Raw genomic sequence first — 24,909 nt, 5'->3', positions numbered from 1 at the left:
CCGGATATGACGTACCCGGCGTGTTGCCTAACTGCCCTCCTTCCTCATACAACATGGCGCTGATGTTGGCACCGCTGAAATGCGGCATTCACTTTCAAAAACGAAAACTAGCGCTTCTCATTCGGCAGACGAGCTCGTATCATGTATGGAATAAAAGTCGTAATGAGCCGGGGGCTGGCCATGCACGCCAAAGCACATATCCGGTGAGTGAGGACGGGGCTGGTCAGAGAGGACACGGTGCTTTTAGCCACCAGGCAAGGGCAGAGAAAAAGTCTTTCTAAGTAACTTTCAGGAATGATACCTAGATAGATGATTTGTTTTCTGGTTTGTTAGAGAAACAGGCGGTTGTCATCTGTTAAAAGAGCCGTTTGGGTTTGCTTTAAGTAGCTGGCTAAGTAGCTAACCCTGCATTAACTTAACGACTTAGGTTACTCATGTTATGTCATAACGTCGTTATTAGTTTTGAATGTATGTCAGCTGAACGGAAAGCACGTCAAAGTCAAACAGGCTTCTTAAAAATACAGTTCAATATGTGTGTGTGTGTGCGCGTGCAAAGTCTGACGCCTGTCAAAGGTCCCAGTCACGTGTTATCGGTCTTTACTGAAAACTTAGATAAGACCGTCCCACCCTGTCAAACCTAGGGTAACTGTCATGTCACGTAAACGCGCTGTCATAAATTATTTGGCACATTTACTGTTTTTAGAAGTTATTCATTCTTAGCTCCAACTCTTCCAAGTTGTCACATTCCCATTTAATGTGTCTGACACTAGAACGGTTCACTCTCACCTCATGTTAAGTATGCCGTTCATCTGTCATCTTCACATGGCAGGTCAAAACAGATAAGAGGGATGTTTACAGTCGTGCTGTGTCTTATAGGAAATGAAAGTATCAAACATGTTAACCTATTTCACTCATAGTCACTGGAGTCTTATTACAGGGTAGGTTTACGCTCAGTTTGATCTTAAATGAACCATACAGATGCTGTGTTTTTAAGCACTCAGGTCCTGCTTGATCCATTACTGTGCTTCAGTGTGGTATATCCTGTTCTCGGTGTTTCAAAACGTTTACCAAACCTTTATTTAAAAACCAGTTTAGGCAACTTCTCTTCTGTTTGTTTGGTTTGCATAACCTTTGAACTCCGACTATGAATGCTTAAAAAATTTGCTGAAATCACACAATGAATTAAATATTTAGTACTTATTTGTTTAAATGATGTGAGCGTAGTGGTTTACCCATTTGCCTAAAGAGGTAAAAAATCCTCCATTTGATTCTGGGAGGAATCGAATATAGAAGGGAAGTGCATCCGGAGTAAAAACTGTGACAAATCAAACATGCACAGCTGCTCTTTGTTTTACATGATGTGAATTTTGGGTTATTAAATTTTACTTGCTTTTATTTACTGCTTTACACTTTCTCTCTGTGTGGTAAACATGATTATTGAAACATTTAGGAACATTGGTAAAATCAGTGCTCTTGTGTGTTTCAGTCAAGTTCACCTCCACACCTACGAACGGCAACATGGAGCACCAACAGGAGCGAAAAAAGTCGTCAGATTTTGGAAGCTGCAAAAGTAAGTGTGTATTAAGAAATAATCACATATTGGCGTCCTGTTATTCAAATTAATTAATATAGGGTAACAGTGAATTCCCCTTCCACAGCACTTACAGGTGACAGACAAACGGACATGTTGGCACGGAAATGCAGGCGGGGGACTAAGCGCAGACCCAAAAAATGTGGTGAGTACGGTACCGTGTTTTAATGATTACTTAGTGAAACTTTTCATGCTTGGATGACATGAAACCTTTAATTTTTTTTGTTTGAAAATGCTGACCATTGTTATTCTTAAGATGACAAAACTAAACAGTGTCATATCTGTGAATCAGTTTGGTGTTACGCAGCCTTAAAGCTGATTTAAACTGCTGCATTGAATCTACGCTGTAGTTACATCATAATTGCAAATCCCTCTGAAACCTTATGCCGTAATCTAATGTACACCTACCTGGAAATGTAACCGCATGTTGCGTTGACACAGACTGTCTTATTGCTGGTCAAATGAGTTTTCTCTGTCAAATTGGGTTAGGGGGCTGAACTCTTAAACTCTTAATGGCTTCATTGCCTAATGGGCGAAACGCTAAAATAAGACTCCTGAGAATTTCACATATGTTATGTGACTTGAATAAAAGAGACATTCGTTTTACAAGAACTTGGGTTAGGTATTAATATTAACTCCACATTGAAGAGTTTAACTGAAAGCTGAGTTACATTTAATATTTCCAGATAAAACGAGTAACTGTAACGAAGTTGGGCCTTACAGAAACTTCAGTAGTGCATTAAACTGTTCATTTTAATCCTCCCTCAGCAGTGTCACACATTGCTGATTGTATTTGATTAAAAGCAGGTGCTGGGCGCACTTTCACTGTAATTTGTTAGGAGGTGCTGCCATACAGCAGCGTCGTAACATGGTGCCACCATATTGAGTGGATTAGAGGAATTACTGCATATTCTCCGGCCTGTGGAGAGTCCCTGTGGCAGATGTGTGTTGGAGCGTGGGTAAACAGCTATGCTGGCACCAGTGGGCTCTCGGCCTCAGCTGGGATGACAGCCCAGGTATCTCGTGGGACTTGTAGTGTCAGACTGGATCCCCAAGTCCACCTGGAGACTCTGCTGTCATCGTGGCTGCCATATCTCCTTGGGGACTCCTGTTGACATTTGATGTTCTACGTGCGTGCCCAGAGAGCCATCTTTAGGTTACTGGGATTGTCAACACTGAATGCTAAATGTATGGTGTTTGCCAGTATTGCCCAGTGAGGCACATTAGACTGTTAACATAGCAGTTATCCCACATATTTTACAAGGTGTTCTATTGAATAAATAAAGTTTGCTGCTGTGTCTTTTACACAGCTGAAGGAGGTGAATTCAGCTCAAATCCTGTCTGCGATGCTGTCTTACGTGTGGCCGAAGGATAGACCCGACCTGCGAGCCCGTGTTGCACTCTCTCTGGGCCTGCTCGCTGGATCCAAGGTAAGCTTAATTTCTCTTTTATTTATTTTTATACATATCATATAAAGAGAATTTAATTAGTTTGACTGGTGATTAGCCACATTACTTGGACTTACCTAACAACAACTGATATTTTTATCACATTACTTCTGCTTTATGCTTTGTGGATTTGTTCCACCCTGAAGAAGAAGGTTAGCTAACAGCTAATGCCCTCCCTTGTGACATTAGGAGCCAGATATTCTTAGATGAAAGCAAGATACTTTGACAAAATAAATTCAGCTGATTGTAGACAGAGTTGTTAACTAGCACAAAACCCCTGCAGTCTTCACTCATCATATATTCCCACAGCTTCAGAGTCATTCTTGCATGTTGCTGCTCATTTTAATTTGTTACTGTTTTCAAAAGAGATGCATTTTAGAGAATTGGTAATTGGAAATGAGGATTATTAATTTCTCCCCTGGTAGATGTTTTAGGCAAGGACATCATCAGTATGTTAAGAAACAATTCGGTAAATCATGTACGTGGCTTTTCACAGTGAAACACAGTGACGAAGAGAGGTTATAATCCAAGGTTACCACTGGCTTCAGTTAAATCCACCATTATTAGTTATAACAGTCATCATAAAAATGTGTATTATATTTTACCAAAAAAAAAAAGATTAATCGAATTTGCAAATAATTTCAGCTCTGTTTAATTAAAAATGCTAAAGACAAGAAATCAGTTTTAAAAAGTGAGAAATTGTGTTTGTTTTGTTATGCATGCATGTGTCTTTTTTCAATATAATGTATAAAAACATGGGCAAAAACTTGAATGAATGCTAAAAATAATTCACACAAATACTAATTTGGCTTTTTGACAGCAGTTCAAGCAAGAAGTTTAAAAAAAATTTTTTTTTCTCAATATATAAAATCCAAAATATTTGATATTAAAATATTAACAGAACCTGGGGAAATCTGTGTGCAAAACCAGTGTTGAAAAGCCCTTTGTTTTTAAACCAATGTTATTGGTGTTACAGCAATGCTTGAACATTCTGATTGGCCTGGAGCGTTATGGCATCAGGTTAAGAGGGGTTACCAGTTACACTGTAGATTTCCTGCTGATTTCAGGCTTAAGAGAGGGCACAAGGGTAAACGTGCCATATCCACACTTTCTTTTTGAAAAGTTATGCTGTCATTATACTAAAAAACGTTCACAGATTTCCAGAAAAATTGAATTTTTGAAATTCAGTACGTGCAAAAATGTAAGATCTGTGAAGCAAGTGTCATGAAAAAATGCCAGTGTCAAGCCAAGTCATTTGAATAGGTCTAACAAACTCTGTGTTAGGAAATGCTTGGTTTTATTATTTGCCACCAGCTTTTTTTTTTTTGGCACTGTTGTTGTAGGATGAGACTGAAGTGAAAAGCCTGATAATGTGGATGTGAAGTGCTCTGAAGCCCAACAGATGAAATTGGGGCGTTCAGTATTGCATTCAGGACCTGCTTCATTCATTTTTAATGAAAACAAACCCCAACAAATAAACATTTACAACATGTAATTCTTGCAAGGGTGGCGTCAATTAGTCATTAATTATACCAGCATGTCATTACTTTGCAGAAAGTTGACCTGTAGCTTCACTTTTGTATACAGTGATTTTGCACATCCATTCATTTGCTTAACTGCTTATCCAGTTCAGGGTCATCGGGTCGAGCCTGTACAGCCTATCGCAGATGTCGTGCGACAAGGGGCAGGGTACACACTGAACAGGTCCTCAGTTTATTGCAGGAAATTATGCTTTTTTGTGTAAATTTGATGTATCGTCACTGTTTATATATCTTATTGCTTTTGGTTTTCTGTCATCCAGGAAGCAATTCAATTAATGAGTGTTAGGATTTCAAAAAAATTGTATCATTTTTGGCACACAAACAGCTGTACTGGTAGTTTTTTAGGATGAAGTTTTGCTTTGATCAGCTTGTTTTCTTAACTTTTTGAGAATTTACTACAGTGATGCTGTGTTACGAGATACAAGTGACTCTGTAGTTGTGTACTAAAAGCTACTTTCAGCTACTCACAAGGGGTCGCCACAGCAGGTAGCGCTACTGAAACACAAATTAAGCATATTAAAACGCTAATCTTTTTGACATATATATATTTATTCATTTTAAGAAAAAAAAATGTTCTTGCTTAATCAATTAACCTCTCAGCTCTGACCACCCTGTGTTTAAACATCATGAGTACTCACGATGGGTGATCACCTTTTGGTAAAGATCCCATGTGAAACTAAAACAGTCATGCATTTAAAACAGCGTCTTATGAAATAATTAATGGCATGCACCAATCATCGCGTGATGCATTCCCTCTTCATTTGTTGATGGTCTCTAATTTACACCCTGGAAAACAATCAGAAATTCACAGCTCCTCAATAACCGTGTCCTGCTGCCACTCAGCATGGCTCCCTCTAGTGTGTGCTAAAGAGGAGAGAGCTCATACATGCAATCCAATCTTCTCCTCCCTTTTTCCTGCTTGGCTGGAGTTAACCTGATTTCTGCAGTATGTCTGTTTGAACTAAAAGCACCAGCAGTGTGGATGCAATTTTTAAATCAGCAGAATAATTATGCGGTTAAAGTGCATCACACCTCTGCAAGGGACATTATCGGTGACATTTTCATTTCAAATAAATGATTATATACTAGCTCTTGTTTTTGTTGCCCTCAAAGAAAGCCTTCTCTTTCTGCATGCCTTGCTATAAGCTTAAGCTAATTCTTTGTAGCCCGAAGCCTTTCTCCGCTACTTGACACAGCATCTCTATTATGGGATGACATACTGCGAGGTACAGATTGACATAGTGTCAATTTAATCTCCAGCATTGCTCGTTAATGGATTTGAAGAGCGCATCCAACCTTATCATGTATTAGTGGTAAAATTGAGGACATGTTTTGGCCCTGTGATAATAGGCTCAGGCTATTTTTGTGTCATGTTCTGTTGTCTTGGTAGCAAAGTGGCAGATATTGTTTTTCCTTGAGGGACTCAGAGGACTTCTATTGTCTGAGCATAATACCCAAGAGTATTAAGCAGGAACCCTAGAGATGTAGCTTTTGCACTTTAAATGGGCCATTATTAGGTGTCCTTCATACATCAGAGGTGGCACAGGTTTATTTCACATATGCTGGTCATATTTTATTAAATTTATACCCCACAGAATTCAATGGGGTAAAGGAACATAAAGTAACCCCCGTGTTAGAGGTTGAGATGTTCAAATGAAATGGTTTTTAAAAATGAAAATGCTTTGCTCTGTGATGCCGTGTTTTCTGTCTGTCCTAATGCGCAGCGGACCGCCCAGCCTGAGTCACACAGCTGTCCCTGTGCTTTTAATTAGCCCTAATAACCATTTCAATTCCATTAGCAGGAAGCACCAGCCTCCTCTCCAGCACCAGCACAGCCAGTCACAATGAAAACATATGTATGCATGCACACTACCCAGCATACCATACCATGCATACACATAACTGAATGCACCTGAATGGTAATCTTGGTTTTTACTTTGTAACAGTGGAGTTTTACTTTCTAGACCTGTGAGGTTTGCACACACAGAGACACCACAGAAAGCCAGAAAAAGAAGACTCTGGACACATATGTCAGTTTAATAGGCTATTTGAAACTGTTTCCTCCTCTGAGTGTTTTGTCCCTCTCTCTCTCCCTTCCCAGATCACCAATGTGATGGTGCCCTTCATGTTTAAGTATGCAGTGGACGAGCTTAACCAGATGTCGGGACACATGCTGAACCTAAATGACGCGCCAAGCACTGTGGCTACCATGGCAACGGCCGTGCTGATTGGCTGTAAGTCCCAGACTTGTATTGCACTGGCAGGTGCCGCGCTCATCAGATGGGACTGTGGGACTGCCTATTATCTACAGGCTGACCTTTCTCATCACATTCATATCAATGCCACGGCACAACCTCTGCTACTCGCTCACATTATTTACATTATGAGCTTCGTTCTGTGTCTGAGTTCCTTTTAATCCTCACGACCCTCTCGTGAGTGCTGAGGACGATCATGTATGATACCTGTGAGCTCTCAAGGCAAACAGAGGTGAATAGATTTATAAAGCAGTGGAGAAGAAATTGCAATGTCCTTTGAAAGTGGTTAGGTAGTTATTTTTTTCGTGCTGTGGCGAGGCCAGGGTTGCTTCTTTCTAGAGCTGGGCGATATGAGATTTTTTCATATCACGATATGTTTTTTTCATTTCAGGCGATAACGATATCTATCACGATATAAGCCAAATAACTATATTTGTAAGATTTAAATGTGCCGTTGCTCACAAGTAAAATGTGAAATAATCAGCAGCTTGTTTTTATTTAAATATTTATTTCCCATAATAAGTTCAACAGGGTAGATGTACTTAAGGAACATGAGACTTTTTCAGATAGATAAAGGCAAATATTGCAAACTACACAAAAGGCAGCCGCTAAAGCGTCTAAGTTTCAAAATAGAACAAACGAAACAGACTACTAAATTGTCAATTCCACTTAGAAACAAAATATTAATTCTAAAAATAAATCTTAGTTTGTTTTACAGAAGAACAGACAAAACTGACTAACTTTTGTCAATATCCAATAAACTGAGAACTAAAAGGAAATTCTCAATCTCTCCTTGTTGTATAGCTGAGCTTTTCAAACAGTTTTAACAGTTACTTTAGTCTGACAAAAGTCGAATGACGAATTAGCGCTTCCAGTCAGAGACTGAGGCTACGTCCACACGTACACGGGTATTTTTGAAAACGGAGATTTTCCGTTTTCGTTTTAAAAAATAATCCCGTCCACACATAAAGGGAGAAATGAAAGAAAACGCTGCTATGAACATGCCAAAGCAGCAGGTGGCGCTAGATTCCTAACCGTGCAGAAATGTTGGCCAATCAGAAGTCTAGAAGCCTCTGTCTGAAAAAGTAAACAAAGCTGGGGCATAGAAGCAGAACAGAGTCGTGTGTGTGGAGGGACAGTAACTGTGTGTATATGTAAGCATTTAAACACTGCAGAGAGTACAATTAACAGTAACAGTATTGTAGAAGTTAATTTCACCGAAACAATAACGTGGCGCACAGTGTGACGCATGCACCAGTTTATTGTATTTCCAGACTTGCTTTCGGCACAATTTACAGTGCACGCTACTCTGTTTTTTGTCAGACTTGAAATAGCCGAAATACCTTCACACTACGGAACTTCTATGGCTCTTCCGTTCGACAATCTCTCCGGCGTTGGAACCATCATCTGTTTTCTCTTCGGTCACGCTCGGTTGATTTTTCTAGTCGGCACACTCATTTCCTCCATTAGGCGCTGGCTCCATTACCCGCTGGCTGCTTCCCAAACAAACACACGTGCGGCTTGGCACTTGTGCTGTACGTAACAAGTCACGCGACGTGACGCTGCGGCTGTGATTGGTTCGGCTCTGCGCTACTTAATTTGGATTGGCTGACTTTTTTTTTTTTTTTTTTTAAGAGGACAAGAGCGGCGAGGTCTATCGCGATAGCTTAATTTCTCTATCGAGTAAAAGTTATATCGCGATACATATCGTTATCGTTCTATCGCCCAGCTCTACTTCTTTCACTTCTTTTTTTGGGGTCACCTTTTTCTTCTCTTTGTCTAAATGCTTCTGTGAGTACAAGAAAAAAGTCAGGAGTGAGATGTGAATGTGACGTGCCTTCCTGATTAGCGTAGGATTTCTGGGAACTGCTGCTGGAAAGCAGTATAAAATGAATAAACATGACAATACTAACAACCACTGTAAGTCACTGTGGCCTTCACTAAGATCAGCTTGTAAGCTCTGTATGCTAGCCCTGTAGCCACTTGTTCTAATAAGCCCACTTAGGTCTTATACACTAATACTACAGTTGAAGCACATGACGGGGGCTCAAGATGAGATGAATTGGGGTGACAAAGAAAAATGAATGAGGAAAGAAAATGAGGATGCTGTTACAAAAGGGAGATTTCATTTTTTTAAGATTCTTCTTTGTGACACAGAGGACACAGTGCTTGTAGGTTGCAGTGTCTGGTGTAATTTGGCTGAAAAGGGTGCACCGTGCTCATCCTACCTTGTCAGATGTGGACACATTGTTCATTAGATGAGCATTTCTATTTAACGCCACATTACAGCCCCACGAAGAGCGGCAGACAGAGCGATTATTGCCCTGACTTTGGTCTCAGCAGATGTGCCATGTATTCACACAACTCAGTGAAATCACCACAGGAAGACCACATGTCATTCAAACACAGACTAATATCAATTTGTGACAGTCATGCTAGCCATCTGCTTGTAAAACAATTTATGAGCAGTGTGAGAGCTCAGATGAACTGACTTTTCTTTTTAGTATTTAATTGGAGTTGCTATCGGACTGAACAGCTCAGTTTTCTTGCTGTATATTAATGATCCTTTGAAAAAAAAATCTTATTATTGGATAATTTCTTTAACATAAAGACATGCTTGCTTCCACTTCTCTCCTTCACTGAAAGTCTAGACGCTGCATTCAAATTAAGCCTGTTTATTGACAACTTGATCACACCTTAACATTTCATTCTTATAAAACCTTGTCTCTGTTGCTCTGTTCTGTCGGTATACACGCTCAATGCCTTGCTGAACACTCGGATACCCTCCCTCCCTTCAGTCTGCAGTGAGCTGGCCCGCTATAGTAGTGAGGCTTCAGACAGCATTCTGCTTTGTAATTACAGAGGGGAGACTGCTGCTGTAGCATTGCAGGGCTTGCAGACCAGAGATGATGCGAAAGACTTGTCTTGCCACCTCATACGATCCGTCTCCTCAGAGTAGTCAATGAGCCTAAAACCTGTCTAGTCTTAAGTGCCTCAATGTGCTGCGTTCTGTTTAATAGGACAAGACAAGTGTGGGTCATATTCTTGTTTTGCTGCCTTTTAACAGTCTCCCGTGCTCAGGATGGCAATAGTTTCTCACTTTCTGCAGTTTAAACCTCCCTGCTTTTCACAGCAGGTGTCCTAAACTCTCCATCTCCTCCGCTATCCCAGATGGTGCCTCACGGGCTTGTGCAGCCTTCTTCAACGAGCTGAGGAACACCGTGTTCGGCAAGGTGGCCCAGAGCTCCATCCGACGCATAGCAAAGAACGTCTTCCTGCACTTGCACAATCTGGATCTGGGTTTCCATCTCAGCCGACAGACAGGGGCGCTGTCCAAGGCCATCGACCGCGGCACGCGGGGGATCTCTTTTGTCTTGAGCGCACTCGTCTTCAATCTCGGTCCCACGGTCTTTGAGATGGCCCTCGTCAGTGCCATTTTGGTGAGTTATAGGTGTAAATGAAGACACAAACTACCACACAGTGTGCTTATGCATTCTTTTTCAGCTTTTACTTCTTATTGGTGTTGCTGTTTCAGTGATTGATGTTAACATCACCTTGCCACTCCTCATAGCCGATTTCCCGGAAATTAATTTCACAGATACTATCTCATTTACATTTTAAATGGAATATGAATCCCTGTGAACTTTTGGTGGGCCCATTAGTGCTAATGATGAAACCTAAAGCTTTCTTGCATCTTAATGTCCTCCTGTGGAGTGTGCCCTAAACAGATGCCCCTTCTTCCACTGAAAGATGGGCTCATCTTTTAGTTCGTGCTATTACTCCACTGTGGATGATCAGATTGCCTGTAACAAGTGCAGACTCCACTGGCCAAATAGCTAAAGCGTCATCATGAGTACTTCTTGTCTTTTCCTATTCATTTGTAACCATTGCTTTCACAGTGGAATGATCAAAAACAATACCCTCTGAAAGTACCGTGTGACGCTAATAGATTGGTCTGATGTGGTCTCTTGACTTTTATCACAGTGCTGTTGAATTACAGCATGTAAAAGATGCTTCTTCCTGCCTGTGCTTTTCTCCTCTGCAGTATTACAAGTGTGGCGGACAGTTTGCAGCAGTGGCCTTGGGTACCTTATCAGCGTATACCATTTTCACAATTCTCGTCACACAGTGGAGGTAGGATTGATGTTTTTTCTGCTTTTTTTCTGTGTCTGCCTGTTGTTCAGATTTGTAATTGCTTCAAAGAGATTCGGTTAACATTTCTGTGGCTCTCTGCATTGTAAAAATGCTCACTTTGAAATCCACAAATCAGCCACGATTAAAGCCATCGACAAATTACATAAGATTGATTACAATGCAGTGTTCTGCTGTGAGACCTTGGGTCCTAGCATCGATGTGGTTGTTTCTTAGAAAAGTCTCAACCACTTACAGAATGTTTTTGAAATTGGATGAATATGTTAAAAAATGTTTCTTGGTACCAGAAACTTTTTGATTTCCAATTACAACCAGTTTGTCAGACAATGTTTATCTATTTGCAAACAAAGTCTGCACAAATTCAGTTGGTTAAAAGGACTCTGACTACAAAGTGGTAATCAAAGACCAGAGCACACAACTGGAATATTTTGTGGCTACACTGAAAGCTATGAAATATTAGCTCTTTGCTCCAAGAGGCTAAGCCATCAAACGATAGTCGATGGTTTCCCAAATTGCCTAAATTTTGCCACCAGCCAAGTACAGCCTCCTTGTCAGCACCTCTGTCTGATAGTAACGGCCTCACATTGTCCACCCACGTTGGATAAACTGCTCATTAACTGCTAGAACATGACAAAGAGCCTCTTTTTAAAACTTCTCAGAGCCCAGTCTGTTCGAATGCTCATGAGATGTATTAAAACAAGCCTGATCCGTGGCAACACCAACCCATTACACATAAGGATTCGCCAGAATTTGCACCAAACTCCCGTTTTCTATCATTTTTGATAGGAAAAAAAAAATCCAATCACTGTTTTGATTTTCAGTTTGTCGATAATGAAATGCATGTAATAGCATTTCATTTTCAAAAGCAACTTCATCGTGGCAATAATGAGTAGACCAAATTTACAAGCTGTGCATTACTCACATTAAGGACTGGAATTACCAGTCACACTGAAGCTATTATTTCAAAGTAGGAAGATTTCTCCCAGGGAAGAGAGTCAGCAAGACTCTACTCTATTAAGAAAGAACTCCTGTGAACATTTAATTGATACTGTTGCATGTAAATTACTTAACCAAATAAATTTCAAATATTTACTTCAATGGAGCTCCAACTGCCAGTGTCACAGTCCGGAAAGGTCCATGACCCGGGTTTTTGTACTGATGCAAGTGACTGCCATGTTGTTCATGTGTCTGTGCACACAGGACTCGTTTCAGAATAGAAATGAACAAAGCAGACAACGAAGCAGGCAATGCAGCTATTGACTCGCTGCTCAACTACGAGACTGTTAAGGTGAGTTTTAAATGCCCCACACACACGCACCTGTACACACCTACCAAATCTGCTCCTTGAGCTGACTTTGACCAGGCACATCGATATTAACAAATGTGTATGTCACCATCTAAATATTTATATTATCTATTTGAGGTCTATAATACAGTGGCCCTGAGAGGCCAAACACCAGCAATAAGAAAAACGCTGCAAAAGCACTCAAACCTTGGCTTGGAGAATGGTTGTTATTATGTTAGACGAAATTTCAGGAAAATGATTTAAAGCATGCTTTTGTATATATGTATAAGGTCAGAATGTTTGTAAAACATGGATTAATTATTTCAGAATCATTTTTATCTGTCACAAAAACCTCAAATTATCCCAATTCATAGACTTGGAATTCTTTTGCATTTCTACTTGAATATATCAAAATATTTGATTAATTCTCTGTTGGTTATTCCATCAGCTATTTTCTTTTCAGCTCTAACACATTATAAAAGCATAATTTCCTGTGTTTTTACTTTTCTCATATTTCTTTGTCTTCATTTCTTCCTCTTAATTCTCTGCGGCACTCTTCTTCTCAGTATGAAATTGTCCACCATTTCTGTAAATGTCACTTCAGTAGCTACAAACAATGAGACATTTATCACCGGACACTCAGGACTATTTTCACGGTTTAGTCAATGGCCCAAATTGTGTCCCAATTATAGTTTTGGACTGAAAGGTATCTGCCACTGGGGGCTTTAAAAATATAATAGAAATGTCATCTGAAGTCCTGGGTGGTTTATGAGTGAGAAAGAGTCTCACCTGCCTGATGTGATCAGTAAAGATTACTGTAAACTTTTCTCAAGGTCACATTACCTTAAAACTCTATCTCGTTCAGTTTTAAATCTCTTTTTAGGCAATCTTTTAGTACACAGCACAAACACAAACATAATCAGTGTCGCGTTTCATTGCTTCGTTGGCCGTTGCAGATATATTTTGGATACCATGTTATTTTCTTTGCCGTATTATTTTGCGTCCTGTTTTTCTTAACGTTTTGTTCTGTGTTATTTTGTGTCATCTGTGTCAATGCGGCCGGATTTAGCATCACTCTGAGCTGTGAGTGTGCATATGTAATTAGATCTCCGCCCACTCAGAAATCCGTTCCACTTTCACAAAGGGCTGGATGAGAACCTGAATACGGCTCCTTGCACTGCTTCGGTTTGTCCTCCATGCGCTACTTTCTAGTCTCGCTTATTTGGTGCATTTCCTTATATGCAAATCAGTGGCAGGTCTGTGTCCGCACAGCACCACTGCCGTTAGCTAGAGAAGCAAATCGCCCACTTAACCAGAGCAGAGAAACAATGATGCAAGCTAAACAAACAGCCGTGCAGCAACAATATTAGGTAATTGGCAGCAGAGTTGAGGAGGATTGTTATGATTATATTGTTGTTTTATGTGCCGAATTTAAGAGATGTGCAGGAGAGTGCTGGTGGCTGAGGCGCTTTCTTTTTTCCCCCCCTTTAAACGATAGCTGTATGTCTTAATCAGAATTAGTGCTGCTTGTGTGGTGTAACACTTAAAAGAGCTATGTGCACTCCGTTAGTAATCTAGGTGTCTGTGTAAGCTGCTACAGATGTAAACACAGAGGATGATGACAATGTCGGTGATGAAAAAGCTGCAGCAATTCTTGTTTAACTTGCACGGGATGTTTAGGCTTTTCTCTCTCTTTTTTTTCTTGTTCCAGTTGTCGAATAGTTGTAACATTTGTTGTGATTCTGCTATTACTGTTTTACTGCCAAATCTTCACCATGCAAAGATAAGGCAGCTGTATTGCTTTCCACATCCTTTAAAATCTAACGGGAGCAGATTAAGAGACAGAGACATGAAAAAGTGCTTTAGAGGCCAACTGAGACCCAGACTATGCCCAGAGCGGTCACAGAGAACAAATGCAGCCTCGAGGCAGGCTGCGCAAAAGTGTCTATCTGGCCGACACGGCTCTCCATGCTTCCTTAACCTTTAACCATTACCATATTTGAGTCTCTCCCTCTTTCACTCTCGACTTACTCTTTCATTCCTTTTGTGAATGTTCTCATTGTCTCCGTGGCCTGTGCTCTGTGTCTTAATACTTCTCATCTCTGCTGCAGTATTTCAATAATGAAAAGTACGAAGCTGAAAGGTATGATGGATTCCTGAAGATCTATGAGTCATCCTCTTTAAAAACCACGTCCACACTCGCCATGCTCAACTTTGGTCAGAGTGCCATCTTCAGCGTCGGCCTCACCGCCATCATGCTGCTCGCTAGCAAGGGCATTGCAGCAGGTGAGTGTGGAGCTTGGAAAGGTGATACGTAAATGTCTGTTGTGGGCTTCCGATTTCTTTTGAGCCATAAATTGAATTGGATCCATGTGTAAAGGTAAAAAAAAAACCCAAAAAACTTGCTAGACTGACTTGAGCTGAATATAACTCTTCATGCCAATGATTTGTGGTAAGAACACAATGGAAATAGGGTTTAGACATAAATAAGTTTAAACATCTCAAAACAAAATCAAATGGACCGATGAAACTGGAAAAGAAAAGTAAACTCTGCCTGAACTGCATAATAGAAACTAAATGAGAACAAAACACAGCAAGCATGAAAAAGTGGCATGAATAGGATATAAAATAGCTTTGATGCAGAAATTGAAATCACAGGGGGTGGAGATGGTTTGTCTACTTTCTCAGCTTGAAAGAAAGAGAAGGAGGAAAAAAAGGTTTGGCTGTTATTTATTTTTTTGGATCTTGCATCCAAAGACGCATACATGATACAGTAGAGCGAGAGCATGTGCATCGCTGTAAGCTGTTCTGTTGCTTTTCTATAGGTACGATGACGGTGGGAGACCTGGTCATGGTGAACGGGCTGCTCTTTCAGCTCTCCCTCCCTTTAAACTTCCTGGGTACAGTGTACAGAGAGACCAGACAGGCCCTTATAGACATGAACACTCTTTTCACTCTGCTCAACGTCGACACCAAGATAAAGGTAACTTATCGGCCTGTCACGCGCTTCTTCACATTTATTTTTTCTCCTCCTGACGGTAGAGAACGGAATAGGTGAATCAGAGCAGAATAAATGAATCTCCACAGAGTTGAATCTTAAAAATTGAAGATAAAGGCAAGTCCAAAATGTGATGAAGCCTGTTACCCATCCATTTTCTCCAGCAGATTTTTAAAAAAGAAGCGAGCGGTAAAAGATTTTAACAGCAGACTGAGTTTCTCTTATTGCTGCATGACTAACCTATGCACGTGTTGTAAAAAAAATGATAGGTTGCAGTCAAACATAGTAATTACGTGCTTCATGTGACTCAGGTGCTTCCTCGTCTATTGCCACTTGTAGTGCATGACATTGCTCGCTGCATTAATGCGATCAGTTTGGGGATATCATGGGAATTTCTTGTGGATCTATCGGCTGCTTACTTAGTGATTTATTCAGTGTTTTTTTAATTAGAGCATCCATAATTTAGTCTGAGTTTTGTAGTATATTAAAAGCTTTCTTTAAACCCCCTCCAAAAAAACTAGGCCTTGTTTGCCTTGTTTTTATAGTTAATTTCACTCCAGTGTTTCAGTTAATTTGTTGTGTTGCAATTATCTGTTGGACTATACAAATGATAAACTTGTTAACTTGCCTAATATTTGTGTTGTGTTCCAGCGCAATTATTGATTATGACTAGTGGTAGCAAAACAGACAGAAACAAAGGAGTGTCAGTGGGGAGAAATGAAAGGTCAAACTGCACTTAAGTGAATGGCTTTCTGTTAAAATTGCTACACTCATGTAATTTTGGTCATTAGTGATTACTGAGTGCGCATTCAAAGCACGGTATTGGTCTGTCTCATCCTGTGGTTACAGGAGAGGTTGAAGAAGCTGGCAGCCTCTTAAAGTAAATTTTTTGCCTTGTTAATGTTTTTTTTGTTGTTAACAAAAGCCACTTCTGCCTGCAGTGCAGCTTTCTCAGTGTCTCCTTTATTGTTCCCCTGCCAGCTGAGGGTGCAAATAACAATTCTATCAGTACTTCCTGAAAAATGACTAAAATAATGAAATAATTGTGGGATTAATCTACCACCAGTGCACAATTTCATCCTATAGAAATTAGGAACGTTTAGACAGATCCTGCTCTTTAAATTATAAAATGCCCAACATTTGTACAATTTCTAATCTGCAAACCTCATATTTATTTGATTTTCTTATTTCATGGGATGTTTCATTGTATGGATCGTTTTCCTTTCTTTGTTTTAGACAGCCTATGTTGCGTCAGAAGAGTGCACTTAAGTGCAAATGGGCACCTCCTTCCTAACAATACAAAGGCCATTCTCATCTGCAGCCTGTAATTACAGTCAGAGAAATGAATCTGTCCAGTTACTTTTCTCTCATCAGTAATATTCCTCTCCATTGTAATTCCCAGTGGAATGGCGCTGCCCAGCAGGCCATTACTGTCTGAGTATGTGGGGGTTTTGTTGGGGTCTTTTTTTGGTAACACACTGGCCAATTATGTAGATGTAAAAAAAATTTAAAAGTCTCCCTCTCTTGAAGCTGCAACACTAAATAAAAGACAAATTATTTTGGCTTTTTTCCCATGTCGCAGGGTGTGAAATTATCATCTGTTTATACTAATGGACTGAGAGTTATTTGTATTAATTGACTGAGGTGGATAGTGTGTGATTATGTTGCTATTAGGTGGTATAGACATTGAGCAGAACATGCTTTTACTCTGAAGCTAAGGACAGCGTTTTATTCACTGCTGACCTTGGCTGCATCGCTGCACTGTGACTGAGCTCAGTATGTACCGAAAGTTTTCACGCCTATTGATCCTTCAATCACTGTGAAGGGCAGCGTGTGAAGATTCATACGGCCTTTTTGAAACGACCTCTCAAATTTGCTGTGAATGTCTCGCTTTATGCAGTCCATGTAGGCTCCGTGCTCCAGCAGTATGCCTCTTTACAAGGTGTTGGAGTAATGTTGCATCATGTTAAGCCTTCTCTGCCAGTGGCTGTTCTGGATCCTTCCTTCTTTTTCCATTTTGCCTGTCTTAACCCTCTGATGGTGCGCTCTAGGAGAAGGATCTCGCCCCACCATTAACCATCACACCACAGGAGGCCACCATCCGCTTTGAGGATGTCTATTTTGAATACCTGGAGGGCCAGAAAGTCCTAAACGGAGTGTCCTTCGAAGTACCTGCTGGGAAGAAGGTGGCTATAGTTGGCGGCAGCGGGTCGGGGTAGGTAACCTTTCCGAGATCTGCGCTGTACGTTAAACCTTTAACCCAGCCCGTGTCATCTTATTTGCATGTCTTAGACAGTCTTATCACATATCATCAGTAGAGTGGGGGGTGTAGCTCCCCCAGCTCACAGACAGAAGGATGCTGACGATTGGTTCCATGTCTGGTTGCAGGAAGAGCACCATTGTGCGGCTTTTGTTCCGCTTCTACGAGCCCCAGCGGGGGAACATCTACATAGCGGGGCAGAATATCCGAGACGTCAGCCTTGACAGCCTGAGGAAGCTTTTGGGGGTTGTTCCTCAGGTATGAGAAAATCCATCACAGAAATAAACAGAAATGAAAAAGTGTTTTTATCAGCCACACAGAGATTTTTATTTATTTTATTTTGTGTTTTTGGCGGGGGTGGGGTGGTGGGGTCGGAACCTTCTCCTCCTCAGAAGAAGCACATGGACCTTTTGTCTCTAAGTGGTAAAGGTAATAATATATTGTTAGTGATTAAGCACAACAAGGGGGCAGCAAAGAACAATGTAACATTAACCATTAACAATAGCATTCAGAAATGAGCTGAATTCAGTTTGGTTTTCACTGCAGTGAGCTCAGAGGCTGATCTGAACAGATGGTACATGCACATATTTTTGTCATTTGCTTCCTTCACGTTCTCCTTCTTTGTAACTGCAGTCTTCTGTTTCTTTCACTGCTGCAATTAAAAAAAACCAAAAAAAATAATCTCTGAAGCCTTATTTTTTTCTTAACTGTGTTTCTGTCAGGATGCCGTTCTGTTCCACAACACCATCTTCTACAACCTGCATTACGGGAAAATCAACGCCACGCCAGAGGAGGTCTATCAAGTAGCTCGTCTAGCAGGCCTCCATGACGCTATCCTCAGGATGCCCAATGGCTATGACACCCAGGTTGGGGAGCGGGGCCTCAAGCTGTCAGGTTAGCTGCATCATTATGCCTGCTGTTTAAGTACGCTCTTTCCATGCAAGCCACGGAAAAGCCTTGTTTTGCTTTTTTCTGGATGGTATACTACACTGGAAAAAAGAAAATCACACCCATTCTCTTAATAATTTGCGCGCTAATAGTTCCACATTATAATATAGTAGTTATACAGAAATCTAAGACTGGCTGTTTCTCTTGTTTGTTTGCTTTTTATTATTTTCACTGAGGAGTATCCACTGGTTCCATTCATTTATTTTAAAATCACACAAAAAAAGAATGATTCATGACAAATGGAATTTTCTAAGAAGAAAAAAAATGGGCTTCTTATTTAGTTATTTATGTTCAAACAGCTAAAAGTCCAAAATCAAAACCATTGTTGAAACCATTTGTTGGAAAATGTTATAACAATACATGTTTTGAGCCCTATTTTGCTTAATCAGTTATCAACTACTTTTTGTTTATGTTATTTCACTGGATTGTAAATTGTATAACTTTATAAATGTTTAATTAATAGCGAAAAATAGATTTTTTTTCTAAGATGAAAATATAAACGTAACACAGTTTAACTGACTATATACACTTAGAAGCCACATCATTAGGCACGCCTTGCTAGTACTAGCTTTGACCTCTTTTTTTGGTCTCAGAACTGCCTCATTTCTTCATGGGATGGATTCAGAAACATGCTGGAAACATTATTTTGGTCCATATTGACATGAAAAGATCTCACAGCTGCTAAAGATTTTTCAGCTGTGCATTCATGATTGGAATCTCTCGCTCTACCACATCTCAATGGTGCTCTGTTGCATTGAGATCTGGTGACTGCGAAGGCTGTTTAAGTGCAGTGGAATCACTGTCGCGTTCAAGAAACCAGTCTGGGATGATTTGAGCTTTGTGACATGGCACATGTTATCCTGCTGCAAGCAGCCATCATAGGATGGATACAATACGGATACAATAGGGATGGGTATCGTTTAGGTTTTATCCAATACCGGTGCCAAACCGGTACTTTTGAAACGGTGCCGGTGCTTAAATGGTGCTTAAACCGGTGCTTAAAGAATGGAGAACACAAAATCGGTCCAAAAACCTCTCATGTTCAGCTGTTTTTTTGTAAAAAGATAACAATGTTAGCCTTTTCTGCAGCTATGGGGCATATATGGTATCACTCTTGGCTGGAAGCAGTGCTTAAACAATGGAAAAAACACAAACTTTATCCAAAAACCGCTCATGTTTAACTGTTTTCCACTTTTTCTTTGGTCATTTTAGCCTTTTTGGCCAGGGTGAAGGGAGTATCTGCCATCAAACAAGAAGACAGCCGCATGTAGCTATGATGATGTTTGCTAGTTCACCTTACATGCATTAATGTAATAACGTGGTTAGCATACTCAACGTAAATTACACACGAACAACATTAAGCTACTCACGCAGAGAAGAACGGCTGCTGCTGCTGCCATCATCATCTGTCATCATTTCTGCTACACTGGCAGGGCTAGGGGCCAGGACTCTCCTCTTCGTGTTTTTGGGGGATGTTGCTAACTCCGGGTCCGATAACAGGCACCACACCCGCAGCTCGGTGTGAGGTCTCACAGCAAGCTATCAAATACGGCGCATTTCTCGGCTTTTAAAAAAAACGCTATGCGTCGCCAGGTGTTTCATCGGATTTGAGGTGTTACCTCCTTTGACAGTATCATAGTATCAGCTTAAAGCACTTGTTACAGGCTGCTGAATTTGCATATTTTGCTGTGAAGTACAGCCAGACTTTTGACCGCTTTGCCGTGGTCATTTTTAATCTGTAGCTCTGCTCTAAAAGAACGTACGTACCTGGCCCCGCCTACTAGCCTCAGAAACGTAAAATGATTGGCTAGAATCTAAAGTGTATCACAGCTCAGGAAAAAAAAGCACCGAAATAAAGCACCGAAATGTGCGCTGCTTTTCGGTCTGGTTACCGTTTATGTCAGATGGCACCGGATACCGGTACCCATCCCTAGTCAGCAACAGTACTCAGGTAGACTGGTGGCTTTAAACCATGCTGTGTTGGTATTAGCAGGCCCAAAATCTGCCACCATTTCACCCCATCACTAGCCTGAACTGTTGATACGAGTCAGGATTGTGCTGCTCTTCTCTTCGTTGCCTTCCTATCAACTCAGAGCAGTCTGACTATTCCCCTCTTATCTCTGGCATCAACATTTTCATCCAGAGAACACAGGATATTCTCTCTCGCTCTTTCTTTTTTAAGATCATTCTCTATAAACCCTACAGATGGTTATGTGGGAAAATTCTCAATATATCAGCAATTTGTGACCAGCCCATTTGACACCAACAGCCATGCCACGTTCACTGTAACGGCTGCTCAGTTTGAACTTCAGCAGGTCATCTTGACCGTGAAGTAGGGCAGAATAAAGAGATGAAGCAATAAGTTCTCATTGTTATTTAAGAGTTGCACATGTTGTAGCTTTTCTTTCAAATAAATTCTGTTGTCTTTGTTATCAAATTCAATGAAATGAGCACATTGTTAGAAACATTAGTTTCAGCATAGTATGTTTATATGAAAGTACCATGAATGAACCAGGAGCATTGTATCATATAGCTGCTGAGCTGACTTTCCTGACATGTCGCCTCTGAGCATGGCTTTTTGAAATAGTTTTAACTGTGATTAATCTCTCGCTGTACTGTCATTACTTCAACATTTTCTTCAATTTAGAGTCTGAACTTGTTTAATGGCATGTTGCCTTACAGTTAGTCACCCTCATTTGATCTACACATGACTGTGTAGTATTAGGTTCCTAGCATCACTGTGCAACTCATTTAGCCCACGTAAACACACATAGTGTGAGCATTTTCACTCAGCATTCAAGATGCAATTACTGGCAGCACAGATTTCTTTATGTGGAGTGACAGAGTGAGTGAGAGAATGGACAAAATAAAGAGGTGACTAACTTCTCATTAATTTCACTGCGGCTGTACGTGACAGCTGCCTGTGAGTTTGCGAGAGGAGGAAGGGAGTGGGGGGTGGGGGTGGGGGGGACGAGGAAGGAGGCAGTCTGGGCTCTCAGACTCCTAACTTTCTTCATTTCTGTTCTCCACTGCCAGCAGTATTTACTCTCCCCGAACACCGCTCGCTTTCAAGTGGCCGCACACGGCTCATATGTAATAAAGGCAAAGTCAGGCACAGCGGGAGAAATCTTTGCGTCCTGCTGATTTTTCTTCACAATTAAATCAGGTCTGGTTTTTTTTCCTTTCTTTTTTTTTTTCTTCTTCCTTTTCTTACCAGACTGAAACGTGTAGCATTGGTATAGTCTAGGTGTTGGCCCTCAGTTTGAGGTAATTATCTAGCGAGAAGGGTCAGACAGAGACTTGCAGTAACGCGTATTTCAAAGGTTTTGGCATTCGCCTCGCTATTTATGACGTCTGGTTTGTTCCAGGAGGGGAGAAGCAACGGGTCGCAATCGCACGGGCGATACTAAAGAATCCGCCCATCCTCCTGTATGACGAAGCAACCTCCTCCCTGGACTCCATCACTGAAGAGGTCAGTCTGACAGTGACAGACACTAGCACCAATTTCTAATATACCCACAAATGCCCGCTCCTGGCTGCACGCACACATTAGCATGTCTGCATACACATTTAACAGAACAAGCACCCACTCAGTCACCTGCTGTAGGTACACAATAATTCAGCTCATTCCTGCGTCACATACCTGCTGCGACATACACCCGCTGCACACACACACACACACGCACGCATACCACCCCCATGTTCTCCCTTGCCACCTGCCACTGTTTTCTCCTACTTAATCTCCAGCTCAGCTTAAACCACACAGTCTTTGTAAATGTTACATTTAATGAGAAAGTTCAGCACGCCCTCACTGAACTTCAGGGAAAAGAGTGGGGCAGTAGACGTGGTTGTTAATTGAGTTTTTTATTTCCTCTCTCTCTTGCTTCTCGTCATGATGGTGTTTTTAAATTATCATATGTAAACACTGCAAAGAAAAAAGCATATGGAGGTGGATGTTGCTGAGCAACATTGTGTTGACTTAGCTTCTCTTTCAAATCAAAGTTTGCGAGTACATTTCATATATTTCCTGTCATTCATGCTCTCTTTTTTCCCCCCCTCCTCCCTTTCTTTTCAGACCTTTGTTATTGCAAACTTGGAAATATTTTCCTTTGGATTACGGGGGTACTCTTGTAAAGCTTAACAGTGTAGTAATGTTATTTGTCCTTGTGTGCATCCAGAACATCCTGACTTCAATGAAGGAGATGGTGAAGGACAGGACGTCTGTGTTTATCGCCCACAGGCTTTCCACCATCGTAGACGCAGATGAGATTATAGTGCTCAATGAGGTGAGAACTCAGCCATTTATTTTTTTTACTTGATCTCATTCTGCCCTGATTAACATCTTCAGGTGTAATGCAATTTCATACGACTGCTGAGTGTGCCCAAGTATAAACACACAGTGTGTTAATTGCCAGTCCAATTAGACGATTTTACATTGAAGGATGATGACCCGCACTGCGTGACCCCCAGTGCACCGCTTGTGCCAGCAACTAGAAATAAGTTAGCAAGTCGTCTGTCTCTCTCCTTTCTTTTTCTTTTTTTTTTTTTTGGCACTCATTTATTTACCTTTCTTGAATGTACGTGATAAAAACATGCTTTGTTTAGCTTCTCTCATTAATTTCAACAACAACAGGACACTGTTGGTAGAAGTGAATGTATTATTTTCTCCATAAGGGCTCATTAAACCAGTCAGACTCAACTGGGTGTTTTGGTCAGATGGCGTGTCTTGTTTGTCTCGGTGACTAATAATGTATGGGCCAGCTTCCCAGACACTGATGAGGCCCTATCCACGACTAAACATGTCTTTCCGCGGCGCTCGCCATACAAATGGCTTTATGCAGTTTTTCGGTCAGATGCGTTTAAGTCAGGGTGGAGGTGAGCAGCGATACTTGGTGTGCTTTGCTATTGTGTGCTGCATTACAGAGCTGTCCCAGCTGCTTGGGCTCGGAGACGTTGCAGAGCACAACACAGTGAAGTCAGTTATTATCTGGAAAGAAAGAGTTCAAATAAAATGTAACACAGGTGAAGTGACATTTTCCGCCAGCGCTCGAGTCAGATGGGATAAAATGAGAAGAGGCTCTCTTTGAACTGCGGCGAGTTGAGCCTGTGCCGTTCGTGTTTCCCGAGTCAGATGGCGGGGATCAGAGGGTCGTGGCGAGGAGGCATGTTTGCGTGTGATGTCGCCACGGCGTTTGCTAGAGTCACCAGCAGAGGACTGCCTGGGGTGCTCATTAAAATAACGAGCGGAAGCAGTCACATGTTCATCCTGGGTGCACTAAAGATGATGCCAACACCTCTGCATGCTCATGGGCGGTGGGGGGAGGGGGGTGCTTTCATTTGTGTGTGACTGTGTGGGAGGGCTGTGTGGCATGTGTGTGGATTTGCGTGCGTGTCTGCGTGTTTTGCAAGAGGAATGCAACAGTTGTTGGGGAGGCGGCAGGGATTCTTATTGGAGGGGGGGAGGTGTCTGCAGAGAGAGTGGCCGTGAAGAGATGCTAGCTATGATTCTGTGTTAACAGCCCTTTTTATTGTCCTGTGAAACCCCCCACCCCACCATTTAGACTTTATTTTTTCCATATAATTTGGTTTCCTTTTCTCTGCTTAGGGTAAAGTGGCGGAGCGAGGCACCCACCAGGCTCTGCTCAGCACCGCTGGCAGCCTATACGGAAACCTCTGGAACGCTCAGAACAGCAGAATCCTGAACAGCAGCAAGAACTCGGCCGAGCCGCGGGCCGAGCGGCTGTCCCAGAAGGAGGAGGAGAGGAAGAAATTGCAGGAGGAGATCCTCAACAGTGTGAAAGGCTGTGGGAACTGCTCCTGTTGAGAGAAGCTGCCACCCACCATGTTTGTTCATCCCTCACAGATGGCCTACACTGGAATCCCTGGTCTGCGTGCTATTGGGCAGGCGGGTACATCCCCCACTACCCCACTCCAGCCAAAACCCTGTTATTATGACTATCTCTCCTCCTCTCCATGGAAATAAAGGCCAGCGCTCGCCAAAATGGAGGAGGAGGAGCAGGAACAGGGAGCAAGAGTGTTTAGCACTGGCTGATGTCCAGAGAGAGAGAGAGAGAGAGCTTATATGCCAGTTGTCTCAGCTGAAGCAAAGCATAAGAGACCTTGTATATCACATACGTGCGTGCAAGACATCTGTTAGTCAACATGGTTGCCCCCTCCTCCTCATTTTTTTTTTTGACATCAGGTTTATTGACATCTTCCTCTGCTCTGGAAACAGATGAGCGTACATGTAATGACTTTCATATGCCTTGATAATGATGCAGTTTGTATTGATATGATTTTTAAAAACAATTCTTTACAAAAGGAATGAAACTTAGGTTTGGTTTTTATATATAAAGGGTGTATACGTGCAGCAGTATGTTTGCCCGTCACGTTGTTCTCGACATTTATTCTGAAAATGTGAAGATGTGCAG

At 41.4% G+C, this 24,909-nt stretch overlaps 2 protein-coding genes across 2 annotated transcripts in view; one reads left to right on the top strand and one right to left on the bottom strand.

Annotated features, from left to right (window-relative positions):
* uprt (uracil phosphoribosyltransferase (FUR1) homolog (S. cerevisiae)) overlaps positions 1–15 on the bottom strand; it is a 13,230-nt gene extending 13,215 nt beyond the window's left edge. Inside the window, exon 1 of the mRNA XM_085422929.1 lies at positions 1–15. This exon is cut by the window's left edge and continues 502 nt beyond it. The gene's annotated coding sequence lies outside the window, so the exon portion shown is untranslated.
* On the top strand, positions 11–24,610 carry abcb7 (ATP-binding cassette, sub-family B (MDR/TAP), member 7). Its single transcript, XM_085422905.1, has 16 exons — positions 11–203; positions 1,487–1,570; positions 1,659–1,736; positions 2,902–3,021; positions 6,682–6,814; positions 10,007–10,275; positions 10,881–10,969; positions 12,188–12,275; positions 14,384–14,558; positions 15,098–15,255; positions 17,322–17,485; positions 17,659–17,788; positions 18,253–18,424; positions 21,847–21,950; positions 22,657–22,764; positions 24,084–24,610. The coding sequence occupies exons 1-16, from the start codon at positions 54–56 to the stop codon at positions 24,300–24,302; spliced, it is 2,241 nt and encodes a 746-aa protein (XP_085279031.1). The 5' UTR covers positions 11–53; the 3' UTR covers positions 24,303–24,610.
* The last annotated feature ends 299 nt before the right edge of the window (positions 24,611–24,909 follow it).

This window comes from Rhamphochromis longiceps, linkage group LG2 (assembly GCF_057381845.1).
Source record: "Rhamphochromis longiceps isolate RC_006_pf linkage group LG2, R_longiceps_female_GT1.1, whole genome shotgun sequence".
Lineage (NCBI taxonomy): Eukaryota > Metazoa > Chordata > Actinopteri > Cichliformes > Cichlidae > Rhamphochromis > Rhamphochromis longiceps.
The sequence above is the reverse complement of the archived record's forward strand: the minus strand, read 5'-3'. Positions and strand labels throughout refer to the sequence as shown.

What these genes read in the sequence shown, in the direction of transcription:
- abcb7 (XM_085422905.1), top strand. Translation starts at nt 54, where the DNA reads ATGGCGCTGATGTTGGCACCGCTGAAATGCGGCATTCACTTTCAAAAA. An exon ending in CCCTCGTCAGTGCCATTTTG is followed by an intron (nt 10,276 to 10,880) that starts GTGAGTTATAGG and finishes TCTCCTCTGCAG; the next exon opens with TATTACAAGTGTGGCGGACA. An exon ending in TCAACTACGAGACTGTTAAG is followed by an intron (nt 12,276 to 14,383) that starts GTGAGTTTTAAA and finishes TCTCTGCTGCAG; the next exon opens with TATTTCAATAATGAAAAGTA.